This window comes from Aethalodelphis obliquidens, unplaced genomic scaffold (genome assembly GCF_003676395.1).
Source record: "Aethalodelphis obliquidens isolate GAN/ISIS:26980383/991018 unplaced genomic scaffold, ASM367639v1 scaffold20, whole genome shotgun sequence".
NCBI classification, from domain to species: Eukaryota; Metazoa; Chordata; class Mammalia; order Artiodactyla; family Delphinidae; genus Aethalodelphis; species Aethalodelphis obliquidens.
The window spans coordinates 19282268-19301711 of NW_020837964.1; the positions used below are offsets into that span (position 1 = coordinate 19282268).

General features: G+C 51.8%; 2 protein-coding genes across 2 annotated transcripts; both read right to left on the bottom strand.

Moving 5' to 3' along the window:
- Positions 1-5741: 5741 nt before the first annotated feature.
- LOC113627225 (uncharacterized) lies at positions 5742-11090 on the bottom strand. The gene is made up of 4 exons (XM_027119675.1): positions 10865-11090; positions 10324-10447; positions 8823-9252; positions 5742-8148 (listed from the first exon to the last, which is right to left on the bottom strand). The coding sequence occupies exons 1-4, from the start codon at positions 10949-10951 to the stop codon at positions 7983-7985; spliced, it is 807 nt and encodes a 268-aa protein (XP_026975476.1). The 5' UTR covers positions 10952-11090; the 3' UTR covers positions 5742-7982.
- CES4A (carboxylesterase 4A) lies at positions 5745-18955 on the bottom strand. The gene is given in 5 exon segments (XM_027119676.1): positions 5745-11986; positions 13801-13954; positions 14282-14638; positions 18184-18331; positions 18334-18955. Coding segments are annotated over 5 exon segments (864 nt in total). The 5' UTR covers positions 18437-18955; the 3' UTR covers positions 5745-11884.
- Positions 18956-19444: the final 489 nt, after the last annotated feature.

The following is a 19444-nucleotide window of genomic DNA, read 5'->3' on the forward strand; positions in this document are numbered from 1 at the left end:
ACTGAACAGTTTGTATCAGCTACATCTGGCAAAAGGTGCCATTTTAGTTTCGCTGCCTAAAGATTCTGGTGAAACTGAAGGGGGAAACTTCACATCAGCACAAAGCGTGGATACAACCAGCCTTAGAACATCTGCACTTTATGTTGGGAGGTAAGTGAGGCAGCCTCTACCCCAAGTTACCAAGGCAGGACTAAGTCACTCACAAGGAATAGAAGTTTTCATCCATCTGCTGCTTCTCCCTTAAGTCTTTCCAGTTCAACTAAGAAGACCTTTGGGCACTAGGACAACACAGCCATTGTTTAAATGAGAGGAAGATGATGAGTTTGCTCTCAGTCAATATGGACTGTGGTCTGGGGAACAGAGTGTCTGCTGTTGACTTCAATAGCAGGAAAAAAGTATATCCCATGTGATACCATGCAACACCACCACATTCTGTTCAGGTAGACATTTGTGTAAAACCTTTCATTTCTGTCTCCAAAAGATGATTCACAGGGAAGCACTCTTACTCCACAGTGGGTCCAGGTAGGGCTCACGGACCTGCAGCTGACCTTGGTGTTTGGATTCTAGCAATAATCGTTTCTGCCCTGGGAAATGTGGAATAAATAAAAGTTGAAATCTCACTAGAGTGGCCTAGATGCTCAGACAGACATGAACTTCTTGTTGTTGTTGTTCCCAAGTTTTATTCAAGAACTCATACAAAATATTCCAGATAGTTGAATTTTAATCCTCATCTTCCCCCACTTCTTCATCTTGATTAATCTGGAAGAAATGCAATTCGTAACTCTCTTTGCTGTTAGCAACTACGCATAACCAATCATGTAGATTATTCTTCTTCAAATATTTTTTGGTGAGATATTTCAAATACCTTTTGGGAGAAGGCACCTCAGACATTACAGTCATCCTGCTCTTGCTTCTCTTGATTGTTACAACCCCTCCACCAAGTTTCCCAGCTTTTCCATTCACTTTGATTCTCTCCTAAAGAAACTGCTCAAAATTGGCAGCATCCATGATTCCATCTTTTGCGGGGTGGATGCAGTCAAGGGTAAACTTCAGTACTAGCTTCTTTTTTTGCCCCCGTTCGCCACAGGCTTTTTCACAGGGGCCTTGGCAGCAGCAGAGGCAGAAAGCCCCCATGAACTTTTTTGACAAGGAAAAGGTCATGGTCAAGACAAATCCCTTCTAGGCTTAAGGGGGCAGGACTCGGAGCAGTGGGAGTTCAGAGCAGGACAGAGCACTCTAAGTGTCAGCCTCACGGGGGTGGGGGTTGGGGGGGATGACGGCCTGAAGGAAAGGGATGGGAAAGTCTGCCAGGCGGACCCAGAACAGCAGCACCACAGACAGCCTTTGGCAACTCCAGGCCACAGGGTAACCCACACTCGCCATTGTCTGGCGTCCAACCGGCCAGGATGACCGGGAAACGAGCCGCAGGCTGAAGGAGGCCATCTCCTCGACTGACCTCTGTATGCCTTTTTTGGTTGTTGTTAAATTTTTTTCACTTATTTTAAAAACTGGATTAAAGGAAATTAATAAAGGAAAATTTCACCTACATCAGGTATATTTAGCTCTGTGCTTCTGTCCAGATGAGTATGGATTGGTCCAGGCACCACCCAGTGAAGGAGTTTGCTAAGAGCCAGCTCTAGTAGGGCCCACAGATGGAAGCCTGAGGGTGTCTGTCCATTGCCTAGAAACACCCTCCCAACCCCACAAACCTGGCTGAATTCTCTGAAGCCCTGCTGTTTGGAGCCTTCCTCTCCTAAGGATTCCGTCAGCCCAGGGCCTCCTCTCTCCTGCTTTCCCAGTGGGCAGCTGCTCCCACTGATCTTGGATGGTGGGCAGAGAAACCACAATACCCCTGAGTAGGGTATTGAGGGAACCCTTAATTGTCTGGCCCAACTGTGAAGCTCTGAACTGGGTGCTTTTTTGCCCCTTATGTCAGTTAATTCCCACAACCACCTTCTAAGACAGTCCTCCTTGTCCCTGTCTGACAGATAAGGAAATAGAGGCTCCGAAAAGGTAAATAAGTGACCACAGGACATGGACAGGACCCTGATCCATGAGAGGTAATGAAATGGCTAAGCCTTTGGGGTGTATCCTCTTTGTCCACTCCTCAGCATAAACCTGCAAGTTTGTTGTTATTGACCCTGTTCTACAGATGAGAAAACTGGGGTTCAGAGGGGCTGGTGCCCTTAACCATTCCATTCCAAGGCCTGTACCGGTAGAGATGCCAAAAGTCCTGCTTGTCTCCTTAACTGAACTGCGAGCTTGTGGAGAGCTGTGGCTGGGGTCATTCCTCCTGAAGCACCCTACCATGCTCCCAAAGGGGCCCCAACGGGTTGAATGAAGGGGGTCCTACTGTGGGCCTTGAGGCAGGACGTGGCTCTTGCCCTTGATGGTTGCACATTCCTGCCCCCTGAGCCCAATTGTTTGTCCCTCCTTGGCTTGGAAGGTCAAGGCCTAGACGTCCTGCCTCCCAGGTCCAGCAGAAAGGATGGCTTTATACAGATCTGGTCTTAGCTGCCACCCACACCTGTCTCTCCTCAAAGTGAGGGTGAAGTCCTTCCAGGTCCCTGAGCCACTGGTGCGCTATTTTCTGAAGAAACAGTTTCCCGTCAGTTAGTGAGGAAATAGTGTACCATCTTGAAGCTGAAATAGGATCTGGAGCCACAAATGAATGTTGAGGGGGGTGGGAGAGAAGGAGAATTAGGGGCTGGCACAGAGCCACTAAAGCCTGGCTCTCCCCAGCTTCTAGTTTTTGGATGGAGATGAGCTTAAGTCCAGGATGAGGGTATCATCTGCCTAAATGAGGCAGTTTCCTGAGCCCTAAATAATTTTTTGGAGATATAATTTACATACCATACAATTCACCCTTAGGCCCTTAAGAATTTCCCCTCTGGGAGGTTTTCCCGCTTCTTAACTGCCCTGCCACACTCCCTCCATCAGCTCAGCCATCCCAGAGGGAGAGGAAAGCAGAGAGGAGCAAGTTTCCCCAGAAGAGCATTTCTCCAGTGTTGGGATCAATAAACCCGTTTGCTTAAAAGGAACCAGATGATTTCATCCTTGTAATTACAAGTTTGACGTTTGCAAATCTTGCCCAGGCTCCAAATGAGCCTCTTTGTCATGGGAGGTGGAGGAGTTTGTCTGGATGGCTGGGGTTGGGGACTGAACCTGGTGTGGTGGGAAGAGGGCCAGGCTGGTGTCAGGAGGCCTGGCTGACCATCTGTGAGGGCTGCTGGACTGCTCCCCTTCCCCTCCCCTACTCTCCAAGTTTCTGGAGGGTGATGGGAAACAGACTACACTAGGGACTGGAGAATGCGGTGCTCTAACCACAGTGCCCTCCTGCTTAAACCCCTCCCCCAAGTCTCCGGTCTGCCTATGGCTGAGAGGCAAAGTCCCTCAGTCCAGCATTCGTGATCCTCTGACAGTCATTACTTTCCTTTCCAATCCCATCTCCCATCATTTCTCCCCATGGCACCCTGTAATCCAGCCACACTGGCCTGCCTGCGTTTCCCACATGCCTCAGTGCCTTTGCTCTAACTGTTCCCTCTACCGAGCATGACTTCCTCCCTCTTCTCTGCTAGGAAAACTCATACTTTTTCTTTAAATATGAGTTCAGGGGCCTTTGATTGTCCTCTGCAGAGTGACTGCACCACAGTGTCACCTCATTCTCTCCGTTGTGTCCATTCAATATGCCAGGGAGATGGTCAGCACACCTAGGACACAGCAGTACCCTGGGTTCTGGAAGGAGTTGGCTCCCCAGTAATTTGTGTTTATTTTACTTCTGTGCAGGCTTCATGTGAGTGTCTCTCACTCCACCCTTACATTTCGTTTTAATTATTTAAAACTTGTGTGTATTTATTGTAGAAAATTTAGGAAATATAGGAAAAGAAGAGAGTCCACCACTTCAAAACAATCACTGCTAACATTTCAGTATATTTTCTTTGGCCTCTTTCTATCCACATTTCTTCACCCAGCTATGACATTCTATATGTACAGTTTTGAATGTTCCATTATGACCTAACCCTATGGCGTAAGTATTTTCCCACGTAATCATATAAAACTCCTAATGGCATCTTGGCTGATCCCCTGTTGTCGGACATCTATTTAGGTTGTTTCCCATTATTCACTGTTATAAAATAAGGCTTCTGTGAACATCGTGGTGCTTAAGGCTTTTTCTTAAAAGTTTTGGATAGTGTTTTTAGGGTCAGTTTCCAGAAATAGATCCACTATGTCAAAAGACACAGGCATTTTAAGCTTCCTGATACCTGTAGCCAAATTTCTCTTTGGCACTGCCTCTTCTCTCTTCTTGAGTCTTAAAAATCTGTTCCTCTTCCCTCCATTTCTCTTCTCACTATCTCAGACACAGGAAATGCCAACCAAGAATAAACCAAGACCTGCAGAGAGAGATCAATGGATCAATAAGGCAGGTTGAATAATTCAACACTCAGTTCTGCTCATTCATCAACTCTTGAGTCCAAACGCATCCTCTTTTACCACCTCTCCTTTTGTCTCTCTGCTGATACCTTGACACCTTGCTCTGTTCTTGGATTCTTTCCCAAATTTGACAAGCTCTAAACCATCCTTGCAGGCAGGGCTTCCCATCATGCTGTAACATGGCCTTATAAATAGGCAGCCAGAATTACTAGCCAACGTCCACCTCACCGGCCTGCTTTCCCTCTAGGAACATGAGGAATAATTAATAAAGCAGACAGTAGCCCTCTTCCTCTAGATGACGCTTCTGAGTGAATGGTCAAGGAGTTCAGCTTCAGACTGTTCCAGCCCTGCCTAACTTCCTCTGTTTAGCTTGCTTCTTTCCCCTTCTCAGCCAAGCAAATTCATACTCTTCCATTAAATGTGGGTTCAGAGGCCTCTGAGAAATCTTTCTCAACTCTGCTGAGCAGAATGACTGCCCCATAGCATCCCCTCACCAATGCCTGCCCTGGAGGCTAAATGCAACCTCCTCAAGGACACCTCACAGTCTTGGTAGCTTCCCCAGCCCCACCTTATGCTAACTTCATCTTGCTCCCTCCTGCCCAAGGGGAGCTCCCAGCATGCCTTGCAGCTTGAGTAGTGTTGGTGATTAACATGGACACAGAGATGCACCACCCAGATCTCTCTTCAGTGAAGGACTTGTTACCCCAGCAGCTGGGATGCTCTTATCCCCCTCAGGGATTTCCTGAGCTGCAGAGAGCTACCTGCAGGTCACTCTTCCTTCCTGGGCAGCTCACATCCAATGACTGATCAAGATGGGATTGTAAAGGCCCAGCAGGGCAATGCTGATGGGTCATAATAGCTCTAACGCTCCCCGTGGAGTCAGCTGAAGCTGTTGTTGGGCCTGCAGTGGAGCTTGGCTTCTCCCTCCACCCAGTTCTGCTTCCTTCCTCTCCCATCAACAGGTTCTGATCCCAAGGGCACTCCTTAAAAAACAGCCTGTGGCACTTCCCTCGTGGCGCAGTGGTTAAGAATCTGCCTGCCAATGCAGGGGACACAGGTTTGAGCCCTGGTCCGGGAGGATCCCATGTGCCACGGAGCAACTAAGCCTGTGCGCCACAAGTATTGCACTCTAGAGTCCACGAGCCACAACTACTGAGCCCGTGTGCCACAACTACTGAAGCCTGCACGCCTAGAGCCCATGCTCCCCAACAAGAGAAGCCACCACAATGAGAAGCCCACGCACCACAATGAAGAGTAGCCCCCACTTGCCACTAGGAAAAGCCCACGTGCAGCAACGAAAACCCAACGCAGCCTCAAAAAATAAATAAATTTATTAAAACAAAACAAAACAAAAAACAGCCTGAAGGTAAAGCTTCCTAGAGAGCTCACAGCAAAGAGTGACAAAGAGTGATTCCCAAGCAAGCTTCACTCAGTGCCATATCTCTTACTTTACCTGGGCCTGTCCTGAGCTAGATCCTGCCCAATGAGATGCTGTGGGTAAGCCTTCTTTATAAATATGTTTTAATGTCTTAAGTTTTATTTTTAAAAGTGTTAAAAAACTGTTTTGGAAGAGATATGAGCCATTTGGGGACAATGGTTGTCTGGTATGAGCTGAGATTCCTCCTCTGTATAATATGCACACTACATAACATTTGCTTCAGTACAAGCAATTTTCCAAACACTTTCTCACTGGACTCTCCCAAGGTAAGGAGGGAAGGAATGACTGTCCTATTTTGTAGCTCAGAAAATTGAGACTCACAACAAGTGATTGATTCTTTTAAAGGCATGTGGCCAGGTAGCTCCAGAGATCCCAGGAGAGCAAAGGAGTCCTGAAGTTGAAGAAATTCAGTCCTTTCAATCTTTGTCAGAGCAACCTGATGTCAGAGAGCTTTAGTGACTTGCCTGAGAACCCAGAGCTAGCTGGTTCCTCAGATTTCTAATCAAAAAATTGAGGACAGAGACATCTACTCATACTTGTCAAGACTGTTTTGGCTTCAAGTGACAAAAACCCAATTAAAACTAACTCCACAAAAAAAGGGAATGTATCAGTTCATTTAATTGAAAATTCTTGGTTCAGGCATGGCTAGATCCAGGTGTTCAAGCACTGAAACCAGAAATCTGTCTCTGTCTCTCTTTCTGTCTCTGTCTGTCTGTCTCTCTTTCTCTCGGTCTCTTTGTTATGTTTTAGCTTCATTCACCTGCTGACTCACCTTCAAGAGGTAAGGACTACTCTTTCCTGATATTCCCACAAAAATCTTGGGATTGACTTTAATAGGCCAAATTTGGGTTACGTGCTCATCCCTGAAGTGTGGACACTGTGAATCTCTGTGGACAGGGTGATGTCATAGGAAAAGGAAAGGATATACTGGGCAGCCAAAAACATCTGTACAAAGTGTCTGACACAAAGTTATAAACTCTCAAAGCATGGTGGCTACGACAATCTTTAAGGTCCTTTCTAGCTATGAAATTCTAGGATTTGTACAACTTCATACTTTGATAAAAATCCAGCTGTAAATGTTGGCCATCAAGGGAAGAACTGGAAAACAACTTGAGTCCATACAAGGTCCAGTCAAAATATCATAAAATGAGGCGGCTTCCTTGGCCATCCAGTGGTTAAGACTCCATGCTTCCACTGCAGGGGGCGTAGGTTCGATCCCGGGTCAGGGAGCTAAGATCCCACATGCCTCACACTGTGGCCAAAAGAAACCCCCTCAAAAAAAAAAAAAACAACATAAAATGAGCTAAGAAGGGCCTGAAAAAGGAAGCTGGCTTAACAAGGCTGGGGAGTTAATGATCTCCTACAGCAGAGGATAGCTGCCTGTGGTGTGCCTCCTTTTGTAGCTGAGCCAGAGACAGTGGCAGTGCCAGGGTCAGAGTGGCCCTGGAAGGGATTCCCTGTGGCTCTGGGGTCTGCTACATCCATAGCCCCTTCAAAGGATTCTGCTTCACATAATCTGGCTGGCCTGGTGGCTGGACCAGTTCTGGGAGCTGAAGGTAAACATGGACAGGCTGGAGGGGAGGACGGAGCTGCAAAGACTGTCCAGTGTGGATGCTTTGGGTTAGGTGGTAACCAAGAGATCCCATCAGAGCCTTCTCTGAGGCATGGGTGTTGTACTTGTGCGTGTAGGTGGCAAGTTCAGAGGAGGTAGGGCATGGAGCTCAGGTAACATCCTGGGGCTCATTCACACTGTAAACCAGGTAAGTGGTGCTCCTGGAGGTGTGTCTTGCAACAGCTCTTCTGGCTTCCATAATACCTGGAAGTGGGAGGGAGTCTGTGCCACCAGAATGAGGTCCACATCCAGACTGTTTCCCTGCTGCCTTGGTCCCACTACCAACAGTTGTTTGGATATGGTTCCATCCTCCCTCTTCGAAAAGTTATTCTTTTCCCAGATATGCTGAGGATTATAGATGTATTGGTTACCTAGAAGGCAGGCAAGGTCAGAATTCCTCCTGGCAGAGAGGATCAGAGAGGCCCACCGAGTGTCTGAGATCACAGAGCAGAAGGAACAGTTGTATTCAAACCCAAGTCCCCTGTCCATCAGCAGCCTTTCCTAGCACTGTAGAATCCCATGATTCAGGAGCAAAAAACTCATGGTGGTGTCCCCACCAGATGGTGAGAGCCCCAGCAACCGGGCCAGCGTTTTGGAGTCTTGGGTCTGGGGTCTTTGGAAGGCTCTGGAAGCTACTAGTCCTTCCCTCAGGCCAGAAGAGCTGCTCCTTAGGCAAGAGACATGAATCAGCACCAGGAGCCCCTGTCAGCTTTTGATGAATTTTCCTGCCACTAGTGCTAATTTCCCGAAAGGCTTTTCTTCCACCTTCAGGCTCCCCTTCAAAAGGGTCCTGGCTCCTTCACAGTAGAAGATACGTAATGGTCACCCAGTGACTCCTTGGTGAAGCCACAGGCGTGCTCCTCCACAGCACCTACGGCTGAACAGGCTGGGAGTAGACAGGAGTCCTGGACCATAGCTGGAAGGGCCCGGGGCTGGAGCAGCGTCCTACCCCAGAGATTGCTCCCGGTGCACTGGAGAGTGGAAACCAGACCTAGATAGGAGAGTGGCTTGCTCGAGGACACACACAGAGGAACAAGCCCAGACAGGAGCACGCAGCTCCCAAACTCTGCCTAAAAGAGATACGTTGACCTCTGCTCCGTGAGGCCACCTGCTCTCAGCCTCTGAGTTCTTTCAGGGCTCACGTGGACCTTCCTCCCCTTCTGATTTGCTCCACAGACAAATAGGCCCAGACTCAACCCCCTGTGGCCATGGAGCTATCGTTGCAATGATAGAGGGTCAGTGGCAGGAGGCTGCAGTACTATCTTGATTAGCTTATGCAGGGGGAGGGAGCGTGGAGGGGGGAGCTTCCTCAGCAACACCTGGCCCTGCCTGTGCCCTCACCTTGGACTGGACTCCCTCTTGGGGCTTTTCCTGGTTCCACTTGGTTGGGGCAGAGATACCCCAGGCCCTGCGGAGGGTTCACATGAGTTCCCAGGCTGGGCTGGGTGGGAGAGCTCTGAGCCAGGGGCCCACCTATGGATGGGGGAGAGGGGGTGTTCAGAGTTGACCTCGCCCATCTGCTTTATGAAATTGTTTGCTCTGTTCCATGTCCAGAACTCACTGTCCAGTTCTGCACCACCCTCCCCCGGCCTCCCCACTTCTTCCCTCTCCTCCTCCAGTTGCTCTGTACTCTGTAACCTCCTGGAAGATAAGCCTGACCAGGACATGTCCTTCCCATGGCTCCCCAGTACCTCAGGGTAGAGGCCGTGCTCTCTCCCAGGCTTACAGGACTGGTCCTCCAGCTCTGGGCCTGGTTCCTCTTTTAGTCGTCCTGTGTGGGCCAAAATGACGCAGAACTGTTGGGATGGAACAGGCTAATTCCTGCCTCCAGGCCTGTCTTTCTGCTGCGCCTCTGACGCAGCTCCCCCTCCCTCTCCACCTCCATCCCCTCCAGTCTTTCCTACTGGTCCTTTCAGGTGCTCCTCCTGGAAGCCCTCCTGACACCCCAACCCAACCCAAGATAGGTCATCCCTGTGCTCCCACAGCCTTTCCAGATGATCGTTTCTATCATGCCCCCAAGGGTCTCGGCAGCCAGACAACTGAGATGAGAAACAGGGCCCACTGCCCCCTTCTGAGTGCCCAGGTACTGCCCTTCTCCAGCCTGGACAGCCCCCGGCACTGCCCTGTCTCTCTGTCCATTTGCTTGTCTGGGCGTGTGTCCACCTGCTTCTGTTTCTTTCCTCCACTCCCTGGCTTTCTCGGCAGATTGTTCCACAGTCTCTTTCACCTGTCTCCGTACCTTTCCTCATGCTTTAATTCAATGCGCTGTCATCTCATTCCACAAAGGACCCAAGGTGCTATCTGTGTCATTGTCTCCCTTCCTCACTCAGTCCCCATGCCCCAATTTCTCAGTTTTCCCCCCTGCCACACACACAGCTAATGAGCTTGGTACGGAGAAAGGGGAATTCTCACTCCCTTAGAAGTGATCCCTTCTCCCTCACAGGAAGTCTGGCCCACCAGGGCCTGAGTGAGGTTCTGGGGCACAAGGCAGGCCCCCAGCCCTTCCCTACCAAGGCCAGACCTGAGTTGTGGGGGGGGGTCACAGGGAAAAAGCCACCCTGAACCCCACACTACTGCATCCAGGACTGGTCAAGGGACTCAGCACCTCTAACCCAGCCCCTTGTGGCACAGGTGGGGGAAACAAGTATCCTGCAGTAGATCTCTTTGGTGAACCCCATTTGTGAACCTTCCTGCCAAACCCTTCCTCAGCCGCATCCAGAGTGTGTCCTGGGCTTAGGCCCACCTTGTCCCTCAGTACAGGGCTCCAGTGTGTCCAGCTTGGGCCGAAAAGGAGTCAGTTGGGGGAAGGGGAAGCCCTGAAGTGCCTGCCCCTTTCCTTCACCTGAAGCCTCCCTGGACCGCAGAGTTTCCATTAGCTTGGGATCCCAGCCAAGCCCCTGGAGCTTCTGCCCACAGCCTGAGGGCTCCTGGAGGGCAAGCCTGATGCCTCTTGGGTCTCCCAAAGCCTACAGGTGGGTGAGGCAGGTTGTGCAGGGCAGGGACCCAGCGGAGGAAGTGCATGCATTCATGCATCGGTGAAAGAGACCTGTGGCCCGGCACTGCCCACCCACCCTTCTGCCCACCTCCTCTTGCACGGGAGCTTTAATCAAGCACAAGCCGAGGCTTTCTAAAGCCAGGTCCTGCTAAGGCTTCCAAAAGGGAACTGCTCTGGGCTCGGCCAGCCTAGGCCAGAGCTTCGGAGGTCCCGAAGTCAAAGGACCTTGAGGCGGTAAGAGGGCCTCCCCCACCCTCCCCCACCCCCACCCGCCCGCCGCTGCGCCGCTGCAGCCCGCCTGCCTGGCTTTTGAAGAAGGCAGGCGCCGGGGCGCAGGCCGTCGGGGGTGCAGGAGCCCTCACAGGGAGGGAGGCCCCGTTCCGCTCACCCCCACCACCCAGCGGTGGCGAGTTGCAGCTCCCGGCGCCCTCGCGTCCGCCCGGGCTCTGGCCCCACGCCAGGCGCCTGGATCCATCACTGCTGTTGGCTGGAGGCCGGACGGCGCGTCCCCCGGGGCTCCCAGGCGGCTGGCGCTGTCTGCCGGGCAGGGAAGGCGGCGGCGGCGGCGACGCTGCGGGGCTGCGGTCAGCGCGGGCACAGCCGAGGGGCTGCGTCTCCCGCACTAATTGGCCTTTCCCCAGCCGCCACGGCCGGTGATTGCTGCTTCAGTGGGTGGGGATCTCGGGGTGTTGGAGGAGAGGAAGGGGCGAGCTGAGCCGCAGGGGCCTGCAGGAGACGCGTGTGCGCGCCCGGTTCCCAGGCCAGCTTTGCAGCGGTGCGCCTCCGTGCTCAGAGTGGCCCGGGCGAGCCGAGGTAAACTTGGAGAAAAGCCACAGAATTGTCCTGGGGTCTTCACCAAGGTCTAATCAGTTCTGAGAACCGCTCCCTGCGGGGTAGGGTCTGGCAGGGAATTTAGGAAGGACTCTGGGTGGCCATCGGGGGATTCCAGCGAAGGCATGAAGACAGGGTGGAGACAGGGCAGTGGGTAGCCCTCTCCAACCCCCTCATTCAGGAGCGCCATCCGCGAGGAGCAGACAGGAAGAGAGGTACCCTCCGGGGCGGATGGGGAGGGTATGAGGCAGGGACGATGGGAGGCAGGGGCCCAGCTCACCATCCAGGCTGCCTACCGGAGTTCTTGCTTGAATTCCTAGAGAAGGTCCTAGAGTTTCCCAAAGTCCTTTATGATCCTCGCAGCTGCTGCAGCCTGACTGGCTTCCGCTCAGCTGCTCTCCCTCTAATTTGGGGAAGAATAGCTTCTGGGTGGCTGTTTGGAGAAACTCCCTTCCCCAGACCTGTGTGAGAAAGCCTGAGGAGGGGAGAACTGAGGGACCCTCAGAAGCAGGTCTGGACCAGCCTGGATCCTCAGGGCAGAATGTCCCCTGTAGGCACTGGCGTGAATCAAGCCCAGCTAAACCTCAGCCAGGTGATGAAGTGATGAAGACTCTAGCACTGCGGTGCCACTCAGGGAAATGGCCTGATGGAAGAGACCCCAGGCTAGGGGTGATGTCACCTGCAGGGGTGGGGAGAATTGCACCCATGAGATGCAGAAGTGGGGACCACTGGCCATGGCTGGGCAGCCTGAAGGCGCTCAGAGAGGGCAGAAGCTGGGAGGGAGTCAGGAGTTCTGGGCTGGGGTCCTAGACCTAGAGCCAGTGCCGTCCTGTCTCTGGGCATCCTTGTTCTGGTCTGTTCAACGGGCCCCAGGGGTCCCAGAGGGGATCTAGTGTTGTTATAGTGGTTCTGCTGGTGTAACAACCAGAAAGGGCCTCCCTCTGCTGCTGGGCTAGCAGTGTGGGAGAGGGGGCCATATGCTTCCCAGGGCCCCAATTATCTGCACTGAGAGCTCTTAGCCTTTCTCTGCTGCCCAAGTTGGAGGGAACAACCATATCTGAGACCCTCATCCTGTCCCTTGGGCACCTCAGACTTCATGTGCCCAAAACTTGCTCCAGCCACACCCTATCTGGGTGTTGTCCCTCACCCATAGCATCCACCTAGCCCCAGGGGCCTTCCCTCTATCTTCTGGTCATCCGTATGCTGCAGCTGCCCCTGTCCTGTCCACTTGGCCGCCTGCATCACTCTGCAGCCATCCTCTACTGTCCATCCTTTCTACCTCTATTTCAGAAACAGCCCCCATTAGATATGCCACCCCCCACCCCAAGCTGGTCTCCAAGCCTCTGCTTGTGCTTCTTTTTAACCCAGTTCCAGCAGACTGAGGCAACTCTAAATGCACATCTGATTGTGTCACTCCCCTGCTTAAAATCTCCCCCTGCTTGGGACTTCCCTGGTGGCGCAGTGGTTAAGAATCTGCCTGCCAATGCAGGGGACACGGGTTCGAGCCCTGGTCTGGGAAGATCCCACATGCCGTGGAGCAACTAAGCCCGTGCGCCAAAACTACTGAGCCTGCACTCTAGAACCCGCATGCCACAACTACTGAAGCCCGCGCGCCTAGAGCCCGTGCTCCGCAGAAAGAGAAGCCACCACAATGAGAAGCCCACGCACTGAAACGAAGAGTAGCCCCCACATGCAGCAACAAAGACCCAACGCAGCCAAAAATAAATAAATAAATACAAGACTTGACCTTAAAAAAAAAAATCTTTCCCTGCTCTCCAGTGCATTTTAAATAAAGTTGCTTAACTTCTCTGGGCCTCACTTTCTTCATCTGTAGAGTGGAGAAGACTTCTCTTTTTGCAGAGGGAAGAAAGGGAATACTCTTCTTTTTGGATTGTTGAGGTTATTAACAAGTGAATACACCTAAGGTGCTTAGAAGAGTGACTGGCACATGGAATGTGCTCCAGTGTTTGAGCATTATTATTGTGGCCCACAAGGCCTTGTGTGATGTGGTCCCTGCTCACTGCCCAGCCACATGTCCCTCACAGGGCACCTGACCTTACACCCACAGTACAGGAACACTCCAGGTCAGTGGTACCCCAGGAGTCAGGGGCAAAGCCCAGTCTCTAACACAGGCCTGAGTCCCAGGCCTGGTCGGTGGCCCCAACCTTGCCCAGAGGGCAGATGGGGGGCTCTGTTACAGGCATAGAGCTCTGGGGGAATGTGGAGGGGCAGGAGGTGCTGGGTGATCTTTATGGCCCACCACATCCATAGTGTTAGCATTGCCTTTCCTGGGCTGGCTTGGTTTTCTCATCAGTGCTCCCTGAATGTAATGGACATCCTTGGCTGTGCGGGGCGGTACCCATGGCAGGGGTGAAGGCAGGTCTGTGGACCGGAATGTTCTTGCATATGCAAATCTTCACACGTATCTGTGCAGAACCCGTAGGCCATGCGGGCCTGCGTCCCTGCTTTGGTCTGTCTGAGTACTGCACTCACCAGTCCCGAGATGCACATGGCCCCTGATGACTGGCCAAACAAGGTCGCCCAACCTGGGTCTCCGCCGAAGGCTGCGATGTTCTTCGGCACCCAGCGCAGAGCTGCAACCTGGTCCAGCGGCGCCCAGTTCCCGCGGGCCTGGCTATCGCCTGTGCTGAGCGCGCGGGGCTCACGATCAGGGTCCGGAGCCCCGACGCTTGGGTGCTGGGGGCCCCCGCCTCGCCCCCTGTGTCCCTCAGAGACTGGGTCTTACCACCGCATCTCCTTCCTTATAATTGGGCGCCGCCCCATTGAGGCGGTAGCAAGCACCTGTCTGCTCCAACAAGCATTAGACCATGCCCCTGTCACGCCCCTCACGCGGATACGCCCCATAGGGCGTGCCCCTTTCCTTCCGCCCAATCCTCTCCTCCCCCCTCCCTGAGCCCAAGTCCAGAGGAGGCCCCGCCCCTGGTCCCCGCCTCGGGTTCCCGGCCCCGCCCACCTAAGGAAGCCCGGGACACCGAGGCTGTGGTGCAGGAGCACTAGCACCACTTTCTCCCGGGCTGCCAATTTGGAGCCATCATACGTGGAAGCGGAGCCCACGAGGAAGGCGTGTCCTGGGAACCAGACCATCACCTGGGCGAGAAGGGCTGAGGCCTGAGCGGGACAGTGGGGTGCTTGAGTGGGATGGTGCGTGGCTGAAGGCTGAGTACTCACAGGCAGCAGAGGGTCCCCGAGCGCTCCTACTGGCACGTACACATTCAGGTACAGACAGTCCTCACTGAAATGCAGCCACTTGTATTTTTTGTGTGTGTTGAAGTACATGGAGGTGATCTGCCTCCAGGACTCCTGAAGGCACCTGTGGGCACGATGTGAGTTGGAGCCCAGCGCTGCGAGAATAGTGGGGAGAGTGGTTTCAACCCAGGTTCTGCAGTGAGGGGCCAGAACCCAAAGCAAAATCCAGGCAATATGTGTGTATGTGTGTGCGTGTGTGTATCCGTGTCCTAGCAGCCTTCACTAACGTTAGGTCCAGGGATGGGAGGCAGGCTGGCACCCCCTGCCTGTGCCTTGCCTTATGGGTCTGCCTGGGAAGCGGTTCCCTGCTCCTGCTGGAGACACATTGGTGCTGTCAAGCCATAAACCTGGGTGTCCTGGGCACCTCCTTTCCTTCGTGCCCTGTCCTCTGCTCAGTCTCTGTTCTGCCTCACAAACAACCTTTGAATAGGCCCCCTCTGTCCATCTCAGGGCTGCTGCCCTGTGAAGGCCACCACCACTCTGGCCAGGACTCTGCCCCTGCCTCTTCATCTCCCCTGCAACTCATCCTCCACATGCTGGCCAGAGAGATTGACAGACAACACAAATCTGACCACGTCATTCCCCTCCTCATTACCTTCCCTGGCTCCTCCTGCCCTCATGCACCCACACTGACCTAGGCCCTCCTTTCCATCTAGTCATCTCCTTCCCAGCCATTCTTTGTTCCAAATACACATGACCCCTTGCCTCTCACCTGCAAGCCCCTGTACTTCTGTTCTGTCTACCAAATGCCGTCTCCTCTGCCCAGCAAACTCCTACTCACATTTAAGGTCCAGCTTAAGTGGTGCGCCCCCTGCTGGGCACTTTCCCCTCTGTGCTTCCCAAAGCTCTATCCACCATTGACTACAATACCGGGTTGGAGTTATTTTGATTGGTTGTTTTTACTCCCAAAGGGCAGGGATGTAGGTGTATTCATCTGATTCCTGGCACTTGGCCCTGTGCCTTGCACTGTGTGGACATCTGGTATACTTATGGAGCTTAGGCTATTGGTCCACCTTGCCTTTTCTCCCTGCTGGCCCAGCCCTGAGGGTGGCTATTCTTATAACAGCTGGGGCTGGGCCCATTTGACTGAATGCAGGAATCCCTGTCTACCTATTCCTCTGTTCCTTTCTCTTGTCCCAGCCTGTCTTCAGTGTGTGTATGTGTGTGTGAACATAGGTGTAATCCACTCCCACCTCCCTAACCCTAGAGCATCACCTGCTCCCTTTCAGTCTTCCCAACAGCACTTCAACATACCTTGGTCCAAACCTATCCTCTACCAGCCACCTTCTCCAACAACTATGCTATCTCTCTCTTCCCCTCAAGGCCAAATGTTTCAACAAGTTGTCCTTCCCTCTGCCCCCACCAGCCTCTCCAAGGTCACGAGCAGGCAGCTTGTCTCTGTCTCTACAGATTGTCTTCGGCCTTCCTTGCTTGACCTCTTGGCAGCAGCTAATGTCGTTAGGATGCTGTCCAATAAATCACATGCAGCATCCCAGCAGGAAAGCCAGGCCTCTTACAGCCTAGAACAGGGGTTATAAGCATTTGAGGCAGCTGTCCCCAACCCGCCACCAAAGCCATTTTCGTCCAGGTCACCAGTGACTTCCATCTTGCTAAATCTCTCTCATCATCTTACTTGCCCTGGTAGCCCCTCTACATGGTTGACCACACTCTCCTTCTTGAACAGCTTTCCTTCTCTGGGCTTCTGTAATCCCACTCTCCTGATTTTTCTGCCACCTCACACCTCCTCTTCTTCCTGGCCTAAGCTGGAGAGCGCCCCAGGCCTCAACCCTCATTTCTCTTTTCATCCTGATTATTCTTTCCTGAGCTGCTGTCCTTCAGGCCTAGGGCTTCACACTGTTAACCTGCTGATGACCGGTCTCCTTCCAGCTCCATTTATCCAGACTACCTACCCCACATCTCTACATGGATATCTATTAGACATGTCAAACTTAACACGCCCCCAAATGAACTCTTGTTTTGCCCAAACCTGCTCTTTATCTAGTCTTCTCCATTTCAGTAAATTGTACCTCTATTCCCCTTGCTGCTCTGCCCTGAAACTAGTTATTATCCTTGATTATTCTTCTTCCCTCGTGGCTCACATCCAATTCTCTAGCAAATCCTGTCAATTTTACCTTCAAAATAAATCTGGAGCCTGACCACTCCCACCACCTCCACTGTAACTACTCTGGTGGAAGCCACCATCTCTGTAACAGCTTCCTCTCTCCCTGTTCCCCGCTTAATTGCCACCCCACAGTCTGTTCTAAGCCATCCACACATTCTTACTTCTAACACTCTGTGTTCCAAACAGCCAATGTCTGACAGCTCATGGCCAATGTTCCAACAACTGACACCCAGACTTCTATGCAAGGGACACCCCAATCTCTAAACCCCTGATCCTCAGGGTTCTAACAATGGTTATTCCATGTTCTGTCACCTGATCCATGGAGTTCCAAGTAACAGTCACACAATGTTCAGAATACCTTGGTTTCTCTCAGTGATGGCCAGTGTTTTAACAACCAACATGCCAGTGTTCTAGTAACAGTCAATCATGTTCTAACAGTGGACACTGTGTTTTTGGGCTTCCCTGGTGGCGCAGTGGTTGAGAATCTGCCTGCTGATGCAGGGGACGGGGGTTCGTGCCCTGGTCCGGGAAGATCCCACATGCCGCGGAGCGGCTGGGCCCGTGAGCCATGGCCGCTGAGCCTGCGCGTCTGGAGCCTGTGCTCCGCAACGGGAGAGGCTGCAACAGTGAGAGGCCCGCGTACCGCAAAAAATAAAAATAAAAAAAAAAAATAACAGTGGACACCGTGTTTTTAACAACTAGACCTCCAGTGTGGTAGTTGTAGTTTTCTATATCACCTGACACCCAGGTTCTCACAGTAGACATTTTTCTAAAGCCAATACTTTATCCAACTGATGCTGAACATTGTTAATGTTCACCACAGAATGTTCTGGACAGTGGGTTACTCAATGGTCTATGTAAACAGTAAATACACTTGTTCTTGGTAAACTGCCAAGCCCAGTGCGTCAAAGGGCAGCCATTGTCCCAACATGCTCATGTGATTCAGGGCTTGAGCCCAGCTAGAGGTTGCACTGAGACCCTGGGACATTAAAACTGAAACTGAGCCCATGCCCTCCCCATTTTGGCCTCCTTCTGCAGGGAAGGGCTGGTGGTGCCACGTGGGCTTGTTCTTAGGTTCAAGCACCAAGGAAGAGGGAAGAGCTCAGGGTTCACTCTGTGTGTGTGTGTGTGTGTGTGTGTGTGTGTGTATGTGTGTATGTGTGTGTACTGCTCCTCACACACATTTAGGGAAACTCAGCTCCCCAGCAGGTCCTGGGGGCACAGTCAGTATGCACCTCCTCCTTGCCTGGAGCTCTCCCATGAGAGAATCAAGAACAGCATTATCAGTGCCTTAAACACCATCTGGACCAGCCACTTCATTATATAGGTTTGGAAACTGAGGCCCAGAATGGTTGCCAGGACTGCCTGTGGCCACACAGAGCACTCTTTTCAGTGGGTTGTTCAAACCGCGGCCCAGAGGCAGGCATAGGTTCACCACCTTCCTCAGGGTCTGCCCACATCCCAGCTGACAGTCCTCTGGCTCTTACACTGGGGCATAGGTGGTAGCATCTCTGATTCCTTCCCAGGGCTCTGGGGGTTCTGGGGCAGTGAACTTGCAGGCACCCACAGGAGGTCTGTAGAAGGGAACTCCTAGGAAGGCATTGATGGGTGTCTTACCCACGTGTACCTGCTTTCTTGGAGGGTCCCATATTTGGTAACCACTAGAGGCTCCTTGGTATGCAAGGCACCTAGGAAGAGAGAAGAAGGGTCACCCTGGACACCGAAAACACCTTGGCCCATCTGCCACAGGCACCAGCACCAGCTTGAAGCTTTTCACAATTGTGTATTTGTCTTCTTTTTCTGTGTTCCTCTTAGTATTTTTCTCTATCGTTATTTGATTTAAGATTTCAAAGTTATGTTGGTAGATGCGTAAAAGTTCATGTCTGTTATATGAATACTTTTCGGTTGGTCATTTAATGTCAATAAATGTGTCATTTATTTTGATTTCTGTTTGTCTGATATTGGTATGACTATATATCTTTCTTGTTGCTAACATCTGCCTGGCATTTTTCTGGGAAGAAATCACACACATATATGCATTCTCATACATATATCCACACTCACATTAATATTTACATGTACACGCAAATTTATACACACATGGGTATATATGAACACAGCTCATTTACAAAAAAAAAAACATGGGGGAACACAAGAGTTAAATGCATGCCCAGGGCTTCCCTGGTGGCGCAGTGGTTAAGAATCCGTCTGCCAATGCAAGAGACATGGGTTCGAGCCCTGGCCCGGGAAGATCCCACATGCCGTGGAGCGTGCCTGGCTCCACAACCACTGAAGCCCGAGCGCCTAGAGCCCATGCTCCACAACAAGAGAAGTCACGACAATGGGAAGCCTGTGCACCTCAACGAAGGGTAGCCCCCACTCACCGCAACTAGAGAAAGCCTGTGCGCAGCAATGAAGACCCAACACAGCCAAAAATAAAGTTAAAAATTAATTAATTAATTAATCTTTAAAAAATGTGTGCCCACATGCATATAAGTATAGTTATATATAGGTTACAATGTATCCATATGTAGCATACATTCACATCTGTACACTACAAGCATACCTACACCATAGCTAGCTCTTGCAATGGATACAAACTACACCAAGTTGAATTTAGACTCTGCCAATGGACACCTCTTGTTCTACGCCCTTACCCTGCCTCGCTCCTGTTGCCGAGGGTCACTGAGACCTCACATTTGTTGCCCCTTCCTGAAGCACCCCTGTCCTTTCTTTCTCCTCCACCCC

Bases quoted from the DNA above. Each gene is read 5' to 3' on its own strand.
- LOC113627225 (XM_027119675.1), bottom strand. From the start codon at position 10,951: ATGGATCCAGGCGCCTGGCGTGGGGCCAGAGCCCGGGCGGACGCGAGG. The intron at 10,448-10,864 runs GTGAGCGGAACG...ACCCACCTGTAG, and splicing joins GCCACCGCTGGGTGGTGGGG to GCTTTGGGAGACCCAAGAGG. The intron at 9,253-10,323 runs GTGAAGGAAAGG...TGGCCCACACAG, and splicing joins GCGGTCCAGGGAGGCTTCAG to GACGACTAAAAGAGGAACCA.